Below are 15,589 nucleotides of genomic sequence, written 5' to 3'. Positions count from 1 at the left end.
TAAAATCCTACCCTTACATCAATGCATGATAATATTTATAATCTAATGATATGTGCATTATGTATTACTGTGACAGTCACAGGTGCCACCTCTCTGTGTCATCTTGTTATTTTATCAAAACGAATTTTTATACTTCATCAAAAGTATTCACTGCGGAACTTTGACCTGGAACCGTACTTTTACAGTGTGATAAGGTCAAGGGTGAGTAAGCGCTTCACGTGTTTACCTCCCGCTGCGAGCACATGGGTGTCACTGCAGCGCTTCACGACGTCTTGACAGCAACTTTCATTTGCATAATCGTCCACTGCGCATCCCTGGGTCCAATCGGCTGCTTGGACACTGGTTGCCTAGCAACTCCGCCTCCAATAGTGATCCAGGTTGATTCGGCGCTCGCTGTGTGAAAGACTTCAAAAACACATCAGCTGCGGGTTAGCTGCAGGTTACCTGCCGTTGGTTCGTGTCTGCTCGGTCGTGCTTGGAGTTACATTGATCGCATTTGTCGGGTTTTGTAGAGGTCAGGGTGTCGACTTTACAGGGAACACTGGCTCGCCGGTTTGTCTACTTTTCTCGGTCTATTTTTGATGACCCATTTCACGCCGGTGAACTGAAAGGTAAGTAAACTATTAGCATAGCAGGTACGACCAACATCAGGAGCGGTGACGACATTTACATAATGAAAAAAGTCGTGTTTAAACATGTTTATCAGCAGATTCAGGTGACCAACAAATACCGAGCGCCGTCTGTGCCTAGCTAACGGTGGCAACTTAGCTTTTGCAAAATGAAAAATCCGCTCAGCAGGTCAACAAAAAAAGAGTGCTAAAAGGTAATTAGTGTACTATTAGTGGCCATTTAGCTTTGCTATGTTTAACGGCGACAACTTAGCTCGTGCTAAATGAAATATCCGCTTAACAGGTCAAGAAAAAAAGACTGTTTAAAGGTAGTTAATGTACTATTAGTGGCCATTTAGCTTTGCTATGTATAACGTCACAACTTGGCGAATTGTCCATTATCTCCTCCGCCGGGGTTTGAGTGTAGCTATTTTAGTCTGTTAAACAAAGATAACGAGGTTTTGGGTTTTTCTGTTCATGCATTTCCCTTCTACTATCAACCAGCCCTCCTCTACATGCTGGTTGTGTTTTTATCTAAAGCTTTACAGCCAAAACGTCTGCAACGTTTCCAACCAATGGTTTTGATAGTACCTTAACACAAGTTGGAACAGTACAGCCGCTTCAAGTAGTGGGAGTGGCTAAGGGAGATATCTGGTTCAACCTGTTGCACAAGAACATGTGAAGATCCTATTATTGGCCTGAAGGGACAAAAGACATAGAAATACCAGCTGCACACTCTCAGATTTAGAACCTGTGTAATGGATGTGAATCCTTTTGGCTGGTGGCTGCGATCATCTTACTAGCCCGCAGTTTAGTTGCCAGTGTTAAACCCCAATCTCGCCCTGGCTGGCACACATCTGCAGTTAATCCCGTGTGGGTTAAGCTTTGGCCCAGTTTATCTGTTGCTCTATCTCATAGCCTGATGCTCCATTGCAGGGCTGTGTTCCAGGCGGGGCCTATTAGACTATTAATCCACCCCTCCGGTTGACATCGCATGCCCTCGCATCCTTGTGTCCTGATGTGCCAGTGATATGGGAGAGTGGTGGACAACTATGCCAATAGAGGCATCTCTGGGTAAATGACTCTGGCTGAAATATAGCTATGTTTCTTTATCTGCAAGAGATGACCCATATCTCCGTTCTAATTTTAGAGAAGCAACCTGATTCTCTCCACAGAGGAGTACGAGTGATGTTATAATGTGCTTTTCTCTTTGTCCTCTGTGTTTAGGAAACTATGAGATCTCCAGCATATCTCATGTGACATTGTCCCCGTTGAGAGAGAATAACTTTGTGTCAACGCATCCTTCTTTGCCAGTGTCCAAAAGCTCTTACAGGGAGATAAATGCATTTTGCACAGATGATAATATTCCTCAGTGCATCTCATATATCAATCAGGTAATGAAATGCTCCCATTTTGTAGTTATGTTTATGTTCATCAGCATAACATCGTTTGTATTTGAGCGCTCGACTGTCAAGAGTTCAATACAATGCAGCCACAGTGACAAAAGTCCTCTTTCTTTCACAGGAGCTGTCCTCCCTGGGTCTCTCCTCCACATGTATCGAGGTCAGCCCACCGGGGGGAGCTGGCCTCATCACGGTGCCAGCTCTGAATGCCATGTTTGAGCTACTGCAGATACACAGGCGCAGTATGGGCTCTTTGGAGGACCTTGAGAGAGAGCAGCTCAAGAAATCCAGCACTTTAGAACACATGCAGATGAGCAATTCAAGACTCAAGGCATGTATGACAGAGGATCCCTCAGGTTGCTTAAGATCCCACCCTGTTACCATCAGACTGTAACAATCCCAGTTCCTGTTTGAGTAGAGCTGCTGTCTTGCAAAAGGATGCATAGAACTCCTACATTACTGAGACTGAGGTAATATGCAAGACGTTCACAAATATCTGGAAAGGAGGTGAAATCAGCAAGTACACGATCACAGAAGGCACTTGAGGTCCTTGAAAAGGCTTAAAAAGTGCTTGAAAATAGTTTGATTTGTAATTGCATTGAAATGTTGTAATCTGCTTTCAATGGGATGGGATTTTTAGGTCATATAGCAAAAGTGTTATACTTTATCTTTAACTTGGATTGAATATGAATAATTGTTTAAAATTTAGAGCATGGAAGTGCTTAGAACATGATGGAAGCACATAATGGCCCCTCCCATGAGGATTTGTCTGTTTTTTTGCAGTACTTTGGTTCATGTCTTTCTTTACACAGATTTGGTTCAAAATGTTGCCATTTTTGACCACTCAAGAATTGATAAAATTTGTCAGATATAGTAACATTTTGCACCAAGACCTTGAAGAGCACCAGAGAAAAGCACATGCTATGATTTGGTATCAAATACTTTCTGAATTTGGACGTTTTGTTTTTTGTCACCCAACGAATAGTTGGCCCCTTTCTTGCGTTGTTGGAATAGACCTCTTACACAGGGCTCTCAAACTAATCCAGTAAAGGGCCGTGTGGCTGCAGGTTTCGTTCCAACCAAGCAAAACCAACACCTGATTCTACCTAAATCAACCAAGCTGTGTCCACACTACTCATTTGTTGGATCAGGTGTTGCTTTTGCTTGGTTGGAATGAAACCTGCAGCCACACGGCCCTTTACTGGAGCACTTTGACACCCCTGTCTTACACTCTTACACTGTAAATCCTCAGCTAGCACTGACCAGTTTTTGTTACTATTTTTTTTCCTGTTTCAAGATCCAGCTCTAATTAACAACTGATTGATTTCCTCAAACATTGCCTTCTAGGATCAACTGGAACTGTCCATCAGAGAGAAATCAGGTCTACATGAGACAGAGAGGCAGCTACTACTCAAAATTAAGACGTTGCAAAGCTGCCTAAAAACAGAAAAAGAAGAGGTAGACAACCCTTGGTGCTATAATCAGTCACATGATGTTTTTATGTGTTCGCATTTGAGCCTGACAAACACCCGATTCAATCATGGTTTGCAGGTTCAGAAGCTCCAGAGTATCATTGCCAGCCGCACCTCCCAGTACAGCCATGACGCCAAGAGGAAAGAGAGAGAGTCTGCGAAGCTGAAGGAACGCCTCAGCCAACTACTGGTGGACAGAAAAGATAAAAAACTAGGTGAGGATGTGTGTGTATGTACTCTAGGAATGTAGAAATGCATCACTGTAGGTTTTCTCTTCCTTTACCTGGAATAATGTTGATGTTTCCTACACCTACCAACTAGCAATTGATGTACTGAACTGCCTGGGACGATCAGATGGAAAGAGGAGCCACTGGAAGACAGCAAAAGCCACAGCCAGGTATCACAAGAACTATCCTGTCAGTTGCTGAGATTCTGAAATATCACTCACATCAACTGTATTTCTGAATCGTCACCTGCAGCCATGAAGGACAGATGTACAAGGCCATGCTCAGTGACTACGAGGCCAGCCAGAGGTCCCTGATGCTGGAGAACGCTGAGCTTAAGAAAGTCCTGCAGCAGATGAAAAAGGAGATGATTCATATCCTGAGTCCTCGTCAGCCTTCCAACAGAGGAGCCGCTGCTGATGACAGCCAGGAGCAGGTGGCGTTGGCTTTTATGATATCCATCCATCGTCATCTTCCGCTTAGTCCTTACTAGTAAGGGTCGCGGGGGGTCTGGAGCCTATCCCAGCATCTATGGGCGAGAGGCGGGGTTCACCCTGGACAGGTTGCCAGTCCATCGCTGGGCCAACATACAGAGACGAACAACCATTCACACTCACATTCATACCTACGGTCAATTTAGAGTATTCAATCAGCCTAGTCCCCAATTGCATGTCTTTGGATGGTGGGAGGAAGCTGGAATACCAGAGAGAACCCACGCAGGAACAGGGAGAACATGGAGACTCCACACAGAAAGATCCCGTGCCCGAGCCGGGACTCAAAACTAGAACCTTCTTGCCGTGAGGCCACAGTGCTAACCACTGCACCACCGTGCAGCCCCGCTTTTATGATATACAGAACAGAGAGTTACCAGCTTTCAAGATGGATGGAGGACTATTTAGTAGCTCCTTTGGTGCTGGTTTGTGATAGACAGGATAACAACCTGTATTTAGAATTAAAGTGATACCTTGCCCAAAGTTTTTTTTGTTTTTGTTTTCTTTTTCTTGTCTTTCAAGGACTCACAAATAGATGTCTTGTGCACACAAAATGATTTTCCTGCATCACTTCTTTGTGACTCCAGAACACTCAAAATATGAGTCCAGCATGTATATTTAGTGTGAGGCTGCAGTACCGAACAGGACCAACAACATTTTAGAGTCCCAAAAAAAGAAGTGCAGGAGAAACGTCTTTGTGAACTTAAGACATCCATTTGTGTGTACTTGAAGTGAACCTGTTTCTACCCGGATGTGTTCAGGTTGATTCAGATGCGGAAGAGAAGGCAGGCGACTCTAGCAGGGAAACTCTGGACCAATCCTGCGACCACGCCAGGGAGCAGCTCACCAACAGCATCCGCCAGCAGTGGAGGAAACTGAGGAGCCACATGGAGAAATTGGACAGCCAAGGTTTGCAACATAGACTGTAATGCACACTAAACCTCATCATACGAGGTTGCTAATCTTGGATTCTGTAAAATAAAACTCCCAGCGTGCTTGAAAGGGTAATTGAAATCTTCAGCTGTAGATGTTTGTTTTCATAGCATCTCAAGTTCACAGTCGGCTGGAGTCCAATAAAGAAGTGATACCGAGAGAAACCCACGAGGACGAAATGGAGAGAATGAGGCGGGAAGTGCAGCAGTGCAAAGAGTTTATTCACGCTCAGCAGCAGCTCCTCCAGGTCAGTCATGTATACCAGGACAGCCACAAGACTCATGCAGCACCAAAACCCTCAAGTGCAAATACAAGCAGTATAGATTGATGAGCCCTGTCTTATATGCATAAGTGACTGTAGTCATGACATTCTGAAGAATTATTTTGGTTCATATCCAACCCGTCTGTCTATGCAGCAACAACTAAACACATCTTTTGACGACGAAACTGCAGCTCTTCTCAACGATTGCTACACTCTGGAGGAGAAAGAGCGACTCAAAGAGGAATGGAAACTCTTTGAGGAACAGAAGAGAAACTTTGAGAGGGAGAGAAAGAACTTCACAGATGCTGCGATCCGCCTGGGTCGAGAGGTACCTTCTGATGTGCTACCATATTTTCATTCAGCTAATATTCTGGGTGTTGTAATTGCCCTGTATTCCTTTTGTTGTTGTTGCTGCTCTCCACAGAAAAAAGCCTTTGAGGAGGACCGTGCCTCTTGGCTAAAAAATCAGTTTTTGAACATGAACCCCTTCACAGACCGAAGATGCTCCTCATCTGACGGTCAAAGTGCCTTATCAATCAGTAAGTTTTTGCTTTGGAAAAAGTGAATATTGAGAATGTAGAGAGAGGCTGGTGAGAAGGTGCATGACTGAAAACAAAAATTCAATGTTGTATTAATTACTTTCACTCAGTGAATTAAACTTAAATAACACTCACAGATAAAACTGAAAAAAAAAAAATTTTTTTTTAACAACTCTTTTATTAACGGACAAATCTTTTCAGGAAGTGAGCCAGAGATGAGGATGTCTTCCACCAAAGCTCAGCTGGCCAAATCATCCACCCACACCACGTTCTCCACTCCTAAACCTGCACAAAATGCTACTGTGCCATCCACGACCGAACTTTACCGGACACTCCGCCTGATACCAGACAGCAGGTATTCAGGCCCCTATTCACGATTATCTGTATTAGCGTTGGCTTCTATCATTGTATACGATCTTTTCTGTAAATGCAATCAAAGTAATCAAGTTTTTCCGAACTCAATTTAGTTCGACCAGACATTCAAATCGAGGACACTGGCAGGAGTCAAGCAACATCGACGACGGAGACACTCGGGTCAAGTCCAAAAATCGAGTTCGTTGCGGAGACTTGAGCATCTTCTCTTTGGGTGATGATGAAAACAGCCTCACTTGAAGAGACTCCCAGTGCCTTTTTAACTCCACTACGTAATCAGTGTCAGCAACAATCAATCGCCCATTTCACTTCAATGATGAGCACTTCACTTGTTGCAACATTGTTTTGTTGCTTTGATATGCACATGCACAGAGCATCCACCAAAGCTGATCAAACAAAGAATGCACTTTAATAAATCCGCCATTGATCATTTCTCTCTCTTTTTTTTAAAGAAATCCACACTGACATTTGGAGTGTGTGTATTTATGGATGTATTCAGTAAAAGAATGGTACCAAGTAGATTTGAATGTAGATCCTTTTTCTACTTGTCAATTATACACTGAAAGCTTAAGTTTACCCTTTTAAATAAATGTTTACATCATGTACATAAATAGATTGAGTATAACTTTAATGAGAGCTATTTAATATTTTAATGACTGACAATGATCGAATCATCCGTGTTGGTGTAAGAAAACAATAAAGAGATTTTTGATGAAATGTTGTTTGTGGTTAATATAGTGGCCACTAGTGGTCGTAAGTATAGCTGCAGGCATTGTTGTGAATAACCGGATTCCGGATGTCATCATCTGATCGTTTTGTCTCGCAGCATCAAGACTAAAATCCCACCCACCGCCCAGCGTTTATTTTACAGAAATACAAGTCGAGAATGTCGGGTTCCTCTAATCTTGTAGCAATGAAAAAAGTCGTACAGCAGCTACGCTTCGAGGCGAGCATAAACAGAGTGAAGGTAATTTTTTTTTCTACTGAATATCGCGGTTAAATCTCGGCCGCTGCCCTAATATGCTAACAGCGTTAGCCGTGCTAGCGGCTATTAGCATTAACGGTTCGTGAAGTTAGCTGCTATCAACAGACAAGCCATCAACAGGGCGTTGGAGGAGGGAAGCAGAAGTACCGTGATTAAGTATAATTTTTTAAGTAAGAATGGTTGAAATCCTGAGATGATGGTTGGTTCGCACCAATGGTCGGGTTGTTTGTCCAACGTGTCCTATACAAGCGTTTAATTCTTAAAATGTTTGCTGATTGCTTCTTATTAATTGTGTATTTGGATTGAGGCCTTTAGATAAAACAAATTCTTAAAATCTCAGTGCGGGTAATTAAATTATGCGGTGTTTTACAATCTTTATTTGTTTTCATCCAAATGCCACCTGTTATCAGAGTTTTGACACAAAGGAAACAACTGAGAACATATTGAGGATAAAAGAAATGCATAGTGCACTCTATTCTTACCCTGATGAGTTCCATCAAGAACTGATGACCCATAACCATATCTTTCTGCAAACTTTGTATTTGTGAATTTCCTCGAATGGACACTATGGGCCTCAATCAAGAAATGTAAATTTGCTCTTACATCAGGACCTTTTACTGCTTAATTTAGTCTGACTGACCAAAAGCAAAGCCTAGTGTTTTTTTCTTTTGTCTTTGGAACTTCTTGCCCCTTACATTTTCTTACCATTTCAATATATTGTCTTTATATATATATATATATATATATATATATATATATATATATATATATATATATATATATATATATATATTTTAAGGTAAATGTTAAAAAGCCCCTCCATGTCACGGATTAACCTTCCATTATTTTGTTGTTAAAAGGTCTCCCAGGCAGCTGCAGACCTTCAACAGTTTTGCATGCAGAACGCTTTGCAAGACCCTCTGCTCACCGGCGTGTCCTCCAGCACCAACCCTTTCAGGCCGCAGAAGGTCTGCTCCTTCTTGTGAAACCACTACATTCATTGGTGAGTCCCCCCCCCCCCCCCCCTCCCCATACACCGGCACACTATTCACTTCACACTTATGTCTTTAAAAGTAGCTGAAGTGCTGGTCATATATTTTGCTAGTACAGTTATTTTGGAAAAGAATTCTGTAAATTAAAAGTTTTAAATTTGAGAGGTTGCTTTTAAGAGTTGGTAATTTCCGGTTTATTGAAATCCTATCAATAGCGGTCCTTTTGAAAGAGATTCACAGATTACAACATCAATAAGAAAAAAAAAAATTCAAGCCCAGACTAATACATTATCAGCTTCTTTGCTGTCCAACAACAAGTAGATGTTCCTAAAAATATGGTGAAATCTGTGAAATAATCAAAATCCCATGCCTAATTTATTTTCTCCGTGTTTTGTCTTTCTTCTACAGGCCTTCATTTTTGATGCTACAGGGAAAAGTTGACCTCAACACTGCTCCACATGCCAAGCCATTATACTGCCACGAGATCTCTTGAGTGTAGAACACATTGGAATCATGTTGGGAAGATAACCATCTATTTTCAGCCACAGTAGACGAAAGGAGACCGTTTTATTTTTCATGGCACAGTGTGATTTTTGAGTAAATTATTGTGCCTTTTCTATTGTTCTATTTTAGTCATCACTGTTCTGGACTTTTTTGTATTTAATGAATAAAAACATTCTTTATTACTCCAATGAGTCTTTTAATTTGCATTCTATTTTCAGTCAGAAGCTTGTCATAGTTGTCACAGATATTGAACCAGCTGTTATTTTTTTTGCAGGAAATGTTAAAGAAAAAAAACTGCATTTTCTTTTGTTTTATATGCAAAACAAGGAGGAGACTGTTTTATCAAATGCTAATTTCAATTAATCAAGTTTGGATATGAATGCAACTGCAAGTCTGGTCCACCAGTCATCTGCTCACAGGAAGAGAAAGATATTTCAAACATGCCAAAGGAGTGTTGGACCCAGCTTCCTGAATCAGTCAACTGCTTAACAGCTGGCATGGAGAAATACTTGTGCTTGAACGATGTCATCACATCACAAATATTATGCACTTATAATGAAGGTATATTTTATCTCTACACAAAGTATACGTGCAAGTAAAGAAAAAAATTTTGTACGAAGTTAATACAGTGAATTAATCATAATTACATTAATTCAGGAAACAGTCCGTTGTGTTAATTATATTAACTGCCTTAAGAAACTTCAAGGCTCTGTGGTGTGACATATTATGAGTAGAATGGCAGTGGTACAAATGTAAGCGTTAGAATTACCTTTAACTTATTTGTTAAATGTGTATTTTGATGGTAAATATATTGCACCTGTCATGAATGAAAAAAATGGTACTGTAGTCAATTAACTGCCTTGTTCCAAGTACCTTTCGTGGATGGAGCGCCATCTAGAGGCAACACCGTGATCATCCGAGATCGGCAACCCTCGCGAGAAGATTGTTTACGAGCTTTATGATCAAAAAGCGCCGTGCCATCACTGATGATAGACTCATCCATTAACTGCAGGAACTGAACCCAGGTCTGCCTTTTAATCCTTCTCTATAAACGGCTACATTAGATGATATAAAGGGTCAGCTGCTGTCCTATCAGCGGAATGAAGCCATCAAGTCGACCCGTGAGAAGAATGAATCATGGGACCTCGTTGCTGTGGAAACGACGGTAACCTGCTTCCTTAACCTAGCATGTTACATGACGTTGCAGTGAATACTAGCTGACATGAGCAAACGCAGAGGATGGCAGAGACTGGTTAGCTGCTGCATGGTAATGCATGCTTATTTTTTTCGAGTTCAACAAGGTAAATTGTTAATTTTTATGCTAACAGCTCACCCTCGCTGATTAGCATGTTAGCTTGGTAGGTCATTCACTCATATTTGACCTCACGAAAACTGAGCCGGCTCGCTAATCTGTTGAAAAGCTGGTGTGTTGAGCGACTGCACCTCAGGGAACCATCTCTAGCCCATGATGATGCTCCAGGACGGCTCCGTACAGCTTCTATGCCTCACAGCCAGCAGTGGGGTTCCTCTTTTTACAAGAGGGACAAGCAGACAGCTTCCTTTCTCAGTTATCGGGTCCCTAAATGGTGTTCACATGTTTGGAGGTGGTCAGGGAGTGGTCTTGTCCTGCTGTGAAACTGAAGGTGGGGGGAAAGTGGTGTGGAGGGTGTTCCAGGACAGTGTGATGCTCATTGCTGTGAATGGAGGGCAGCAGACTGGATGCAGCAGCAAAGAAGAAGGGGTCTGTCTACAGCGCCTGCTGGAAAATGTGTGGAACTGCATGGTCATGGTGCTCGGGCAAGAGGAGCTGGTCAATGTGAGGAATGTGGAGCGGCTGAAGAGGGACTTGCGCTCCTGCTTTAGCCTCATTGATCAGCTGTTGGAGGATAAGCAAGAGGGCATCTTGGGTAACCTCACTCATTGTGCTGATTCCCTACTCCCTCCAAACCCCACTCTTCTTCAAGAAGCTGTGGAGGGTTTTGCAAAAGCCGCTGACAGTGAGTTTGGCTGCCTCATGGTCCATGGACGAATAGCAGCAGCGACTGAAATGTGGTGGCGCCTGGCACCGCAGGAAATTGTACTGCTCTCTACCTTGATCAGGTCCCTCTCAGCCTCTGGATCTGCTTCTTGCGATTACCCAGTTTTTCTTCCTCAGGGCAGCCCCACTGTGGCCCACCGCCTGCTGCGTTTCCAGCTACTCTCAGGGGTAGACGTGTGCGTTCTGTGTGGCCCCAGCCCTTCCCTACACAGCGCTGAGAGTGGGCTTGTGGGTCGCTTCTGGTCTCCCCTGGTGGAAACTTTGAGAGACTGCCTGGCGGTTGGGGAACGCTGCTTGCCAGGATCTGTATCCCTACACCCTGATGTGCTGGCATTTCTTCTCATCAACCGTGAAACACGACGATCGGTCTCCTGCGTGCGGACCTCCACAAATCACCCCCTCGGTGACTCACCTTTGCCCTCCCGGGCCCGCTGCTGGGAGCTCCTAAAGCTATTCTACATTTTCAGTGTGACACGCTACTTCAGCCAGGAGGAGACAGTGTGTCCCCCCCCAGAGGAGAGGCCTCAATCAGGACACGCAGAGGACTTTGTCCTTGGATTCTCCCATCAGCCACTACGGTGCTATTTAGTTACTGAGGAATGTAAAAGCTACGGACTGCAGACACCACAACACCAGCTTTTCCTGCTCACTCCAGTGTTAGTGCCCACGTTTGCACTGCACACAGTTGCCTCACAGACTCTCCTTGATCTAACTGGAGCCACTGGATTTTAATTACTTGTGTTTTTTGTTAAATTGATTGTAAAGTGAATATACTTCATATTACAGGATACAGCTGCACCTGCAATTTGTAATAACACAGTCATGTGTCTGCTGAGTGGTCATAGAACACAGAACTCATAGTGCACTTGTTCTCATATTTTACGACAGTTATTTTGGTAAAACCCTGTTCAATGATTAAAAGCTGATGGAAATATAACATCTAAAACTGTCACTGTTGGACACTTCACCTCACTGGAATCAAAGGTGTCCCTGTCAGGGCAATGAAAGATGATAAGACCCCAGTTATGTTGAGTTTTGCTTTCTGGGTATAAATGTTATCTCTAGATTAAGTCTTTTGACATTTTACTTTCTGTTTGACAAAATGAACCTCTGCTTCTTTATAGTTTCTATTATCTCTGAGTGACTCGTGTTCTTGCTGGTGATAGCATGTTAATGATGATGATTAAACAATATGCACATGCAAATTAGACCTATAAATCACTTGGAAAGTCTACTCTTCCAGTGATAACCAAACCAGCAGGTCATGTCATGAAGGATTTGGCCATAAATATATTCTGCCAATGGTGATGACATTCACATTGAAACTGCTGTTAATCAACGCTATATTGAGCATAAGGGCTGTAAAATTAACCAATAACTGAACTGAAATCACAGTCTGGACCTCCGGAGTTTTCAGTTGTGTCAAAATAATATTTTCAAATGAACATGGCTACATTATATATATATATATATATATATATATATATATATATATATATATATATATATATATATATATATATATATATATATATATATAATTTTTTTTTTAAGTTTTCTGTTTTGAACTGTAAGTCGCATTAGCTTTGAGCTAAATGTACGTGGTCAACTCTTTCTGCGTTGTGGAGTCACAAAGAAGTACTGCAGGAGAGAAGATAAACATCTGTGAACTCAAGACACCTAGTTGTGAGAAAGACAAAATATAATTTTTGGCTGAAGTTTCACTTTAATATGCACTGTCCCTGAGAAATAAAGAAATTCATTAAAAAGATCAATTTCAGCTATCAGCCAAATCAGTGACTGCAATATTGTGCATTCCTACAGAGAATATCCAGAAAGGCTTTGTTACTTTGGAGCATAAATGTTTCTCAGAAAGTCCCACTGACAATGAGATGCACTGCTCCTGATGCAAGAGTGTGTGACACGCTCAGAGTCTGGGAAGACCGCAGTCCAGTAGCTTGATTTCCTCACAACCCTGTCAAAGTGTAACCTGGGAAATGTGTCATCAATTGTTCCCTCTGTCAGGGCCCTCCTTCAAGGGCCTATAAGTACTGCTGAGCAACAGATCTGCTGTGCATCTCCCAGGAATCTTGACTACATCATCAGAACGTCTTTAAAATGAACATAGTCTGTATGAGGAAAATGTCCTTAGCCTGAATTCAGAAACGTATGTGGGCTCCTGTCCAAAAAATAGGAGGAGCGTTCTTTTTTTCTTTTTTTTTTTAAAACAAATTTCAGAGTCTCCTCCCAAACTAGAGAGTGGCCTGGCTGCTGCTCCGGGACTTATCTGATCTCGTAGGAAGCTGGTTCATGCACCTGAGCCATAAGGGTCCAGAACTATAACCTCAGTATCTGGGGAAACCGAGTCTGATTGACAGGTGGGTAATTTAAGTGAGGGGAGGGGGTGGGATAACCCAAACATAGGGGAGGGATATGCTCACTGCTGCGTTGCCATGTGTTCAGAGTGGGGGGTTACACCAAATAACTCAGACGAAAAAGAAGTGTGTGTATGTGTGTGTGAATGTTGCTGAGGTCCCTAGAGACATCTCTACTACAGTTTGGTCGAAGTAGTGTTGTCACCCGTCGCGGGTCCAAAGGTCCAAGCTGTTTTTTTTGTTGTTGTTTTTTTTCAAGTTAGGAGCGTGGTCGCGACTGCTGCTGCACTTGCACAACTTTTTGGTTCCCAGTCAAGCGACTGACGCGGAGCAGCGAGTTCTGAAAAACACCGCGCAACATGTCAGCCACGCGGATGCTTTCACCCAGAAACCTTGTTTTTTTAAAACGGGGGCGAAACGAATTGTTAGCCGTTAGCAATGGAGCTAAACGGCACGGTGGTCCCAGCAGGGTCCGTTCAATGACCTCACACCCTGTGTCCTCCTCCTCTCCCGGCAGAAACTTGTCGAGTCTCAGCGTAACGCGACGAGGACTCCCAAAAGAGAAAATGTCCGAGAATGGAGTGTCGTCCCGGACGAAGGTGTTGACCATTGACACCATGAATCCCACGGTGAAGAAGGTTGAGTATGCGGTGCGGGGACCCATCGTGCAGCGGGCTGTGGAGCTGGAGAGAGAGCTGTTGGAGGTTTGTACAGATGATGCCACCTCTACCCATGCATACAGTTGGTTGCAACACTCCACGCATTGCACTCTGTTTTGTTTTGTTTTTTTCTTCCTCGGATTGTTTTGATGACACTGTAACAAAAAAAGTAGTTTTTCCAACTGTCATGTTTGAAGAGAAACCTCGAAAAAATTAAGTTAACATGAATCAAGTCTGTGATTCTATTGAAAAGTTAGAGAAAATTGAGTTAGTTATCAGTGGTCATGTTGCACCCAGGCCCTCTTTACAAAGTCCATCCCTCAGTTAGTCATTCCTGAGGTTTGATCATGTCACATTTGGTCGCTGTTACCATCCTGAGGGTGTGTCATCATCCACTTTGCTCTGGTCTGCAGTGTTAATCTCTAACTTCTGTGTCCTATCAGCCCTTGCTGATCCTCAGGTTAAGTTTTTCACTCTCTCATCTTATCAACAGCTGCTTCTAGGGCGGTGGGGGGTGAAGTTAGAATTCCGAGTTTAAACCAGAGACTACAGGCTTTCCGGGAACTGACTTGCATCTCTTGCCCCACTGTACCACAGAAAGTTGCCTCATCAAAACATTTCCATCCATCATTCATTTAAAAGCCAGAAAACCTACTGAAAAAGTCCCAAAGAACATAGGTACATAAGCTTGTTTGTCTTCTCTTGTGTCTTTATCTTTTAATACATACTTTAGTTCTTGTATCCTCTCCAGCGTATATTGGCTCTATAAAAGCTACCATATTTGTAATTCTCTGTTCTTAAAAGCACAGCGTGACCCCTTCCTCTTGCACTGTTTATGGTGATGTGGCAACCAGCTGTTGGTGTACAGAGTGCAGTCTGGTGTGAAAACTGTCTTGTGTTGAGTGCTTTGCTCAGGAAAGGATGAGCGCGGGTCCTGTGCACAAGGTGAAAGTTGCAGCGACGTGGGACCAGCAGGGTCCAGTTGTTTTGACCTTTTTGTAAGCAGATGGCTCACTGGTACCAAAGCTCCTCTCTCGTGTTTGCTCGGGCTGATGCTCATTCACCAGCAGATTCCCGCCCTCCACGGGATGTTTGTCTTCTTCTCAGCCATACGAGGGCTCGATCAGGCATTAGCTAATTGATTTTTAGATGTTCAAAAAGCAGAAGGAATTGCAGTCGGATTAAGCCGCTAGAAAGATCTTGTGGGGTGGGAGAATTTACAAGGGAGAATCTTATTTCTTCTGGGACAAGGGAAGCACTGTAATTTCTTTATTCCCAGCTGCAGACTGTCAGTCTCTTTTTCCACCATCCTTCTGATTCAGGGTTTGGTCGGTGTTGGATTACGTTGGGAAATGGGTCACGCAAGCATTCTTGCTTTGTCAGTGAATCAAACACTGCGTGATAATATTCCTTCTGTTTCTTATCTAACCTGGAATTGATATCCCCTCATTTATAGTTGATCCTATTTTGTACCCTGAAACACTGAAGTTCTGAAAGGCAAGAATAAAAAACGCGCTGGAATTTGAGCCAACTTACTGCACCAGTTAACATGCACTTATTACACTGTGGTCATTTCGTCCTAATGGGCTGTGAGCTGATAATGAACAGAGACCAGAGACGGACTCACAAGGCCTTTTTTGTTGTGTCTTTTATGCATCTTCTCCCTGAATGAAGGGGGATGTGCAAACCCAAGTAGAGGCTTATGAATGAGTTTGAACTATGTTTAATTAGA

The 15,589-nt window shown here is 42.9% G+C and overlaps 4 protein-coding genes across 7 annotated transcripts in view; all 4 read left to right on the top strand.

Moving 5' to 3' along the window:
- The first annotated feature begins 396 nt into the window (after window positions 1–396).
- ssx2ipa (synovial sarcoma, X breakpoint 2 interacting protein a) lies at window positions 397–6,964 on the top strand. Of its 2 annotated transcripts, XM_086204032.1 has the most exons (14): window positions 397–611; window positions 1,545–1,682; window positions 1,836–2,002; window positions 2,133–2,342; window positions 3,359–3,469; window positions 3,563–3,698; window positions 3,805–3,880; window positions 3,963–4,143; window positions 4,960–5,107; window positions 5,242–5,378; window positions 5,548–5,721; window positions 5,818–5,932; window positions 6,134–6,287; window positions 6,400–6,964. In XM_086204032.1, exons 2-14 carry the CDS (start codon window positions 1,640–1,642, stop codon window positions 6,542–6,544), a joined length of 1,797 nt encoding a protein of 598 aa, XP_086060158.1. In that variant the 5' UTR covers window positions 397–611; window positions 1,545–1,639; the 3' UTR covers window positions 6,545–6,964. The 2 variants fall into 2 exon arrangements, with proteins under 2 accessions (XP_086060158.1, XP_086060159.1); XM_086204033.1 differs by lacking the exon at window positions 1,545–1,682 and having other exon boundaries at window positions 398–611.
- A 124-nt stretch (window positions 6,965–7,088) lies between these two features.
- On the top strand, window positions 7,089–8,967 carry gng5 (guanine nucleotide binding protein (G protein), gamma 5). Its single transcript, XM_086204039.1, has 3 exons — window positions 7,089–7,271; window positions 8,150–8,292; window positions 8,690–8,967. Exons 1-2 carry the CDS (start codon window positions 7,191–7,193, stop codon window positions 8,273–8,275), a joined length of 207 nt encoding a protein of 68 aa, XP_086060165.1. The 5' UTR covers window positions 7,089–7,190; the 3' UTR covers window positions 8,276–8,292; window positions 8,690–8,967.
- Window positions 8,968–9,962: 995 nt separating this feature from the next.
- Window positions 9,963–12,269, top strand: fuz (fuzzy planar cell polarity protein). The gene has a single exon (XM_086204038.1). The coding sequence runs from the start codon at window positions 10,251–10,253 to the stop codon at window positions 11,553–11,555; it is 1,305 nt and encodes a 434-aa protein (XP_086060164.1). The 5' UTR covers window positions 9,963–10,250; the 3' UTR covers window positions 11,556–12,269.
- Window positions 12,270–13,061: 792 nt separating this feature from the next.
- Window positions 13,062–15,589, top strand: part of gpt (glutamic--pyruvic transaminase) — a 14,741-nt gene continuing 12,213 nt past the window's right edge. The window contains exons 1-2 of one of the 3 annotated variants that reach the window (XM_086204035.1): window positions 13,062–13,201; window positions 13,716–13,902. In XM_086204035.1, the coding sequence (XP_086060161.1) occupies window positions 13,765–13,902 (138 nt within the window). In that variant the 5' untranslated portion in view covers window positions 13,062–13,201; window positions 13,716–13,764. Of the gene's footprint in view, window positions 13,202–13,256; window positions 13,903–15,589 lie in introns of those variants that run through there. The other 2 variants (XM_086204036.1, XM_086204034.1) reach the window with 2 other exon arrangements.

This window comes from Aulostomus chinensis, chromosome 5 (genome assembly GCF_037954235.1).
Source record: "Aulostomus chinensis isolate RoL2024-O1b breed Wild chromosome 5, RoL_Achi_v1.0, whole genome shotgun sequence".
Classification (NCBI taxonomy): Eukaryota; Metazoa; Chordata; class Actinopteri; order Syngnathiformes; family Aulostomidae; genus Aulostomus; species Aulostomus chinensis.
The sequence above is the reverse complement of the archived record's forward strand: the minus strand, read 5'-3'. Positions and strand labels throughout refer to the sequence as shown.

What these genes read in the sequence shown, in the direction of transcription:
- fuz (XM_086204038.1), top strand. Translation starts at nt 10,251, where the DNA reads ATGATGATGCTCCAGGACGGCTCCGTACAGCTTCTATGCCTCACAGCC.
- gng5 (XM_086204039.1), top strand. Translation starts at nt 7,191, where the DNA reads ATGTCGGGTTCCTCTAATCTTGTAGCAATGAAAAAAGTCGTACAGCAG. An exon ending in CGAGCATAAACAGAGTGAAG is followed by an intron (nt 7,272 to 8,149) that starts GTAATTTTTTTT and finishes TGTTGTTAAAAG; the next exon opens with GTCTCCCAGGCAGCTGCAGA.
- ssx2ipa (XM_086204032.1), top strand. Translation starts at nt 1,640, where the DNA reads ATGGGAGAGTGGTGGACAACTATGCCAATAGAGGCATCTCTGG. An exon ending in CTGATGACAGCCAGGAGCAG is followed by an intron (nt 4,144 to 4,959) that starts GTGGCGTTGGCT and finishes GGATGTGTTCAG; the next exon opens with GTTGATTCAGATGCGGAAGA. An exon ending in TCAAAGTGCCTTATCAATCA is followed by an intron (nt 5,933 to 6,133) that starts GTAAGTTTTTGC and finishes AAATCTTTTCAG; the next exon opens with GAAGTGAGCCAGAGATGAGG.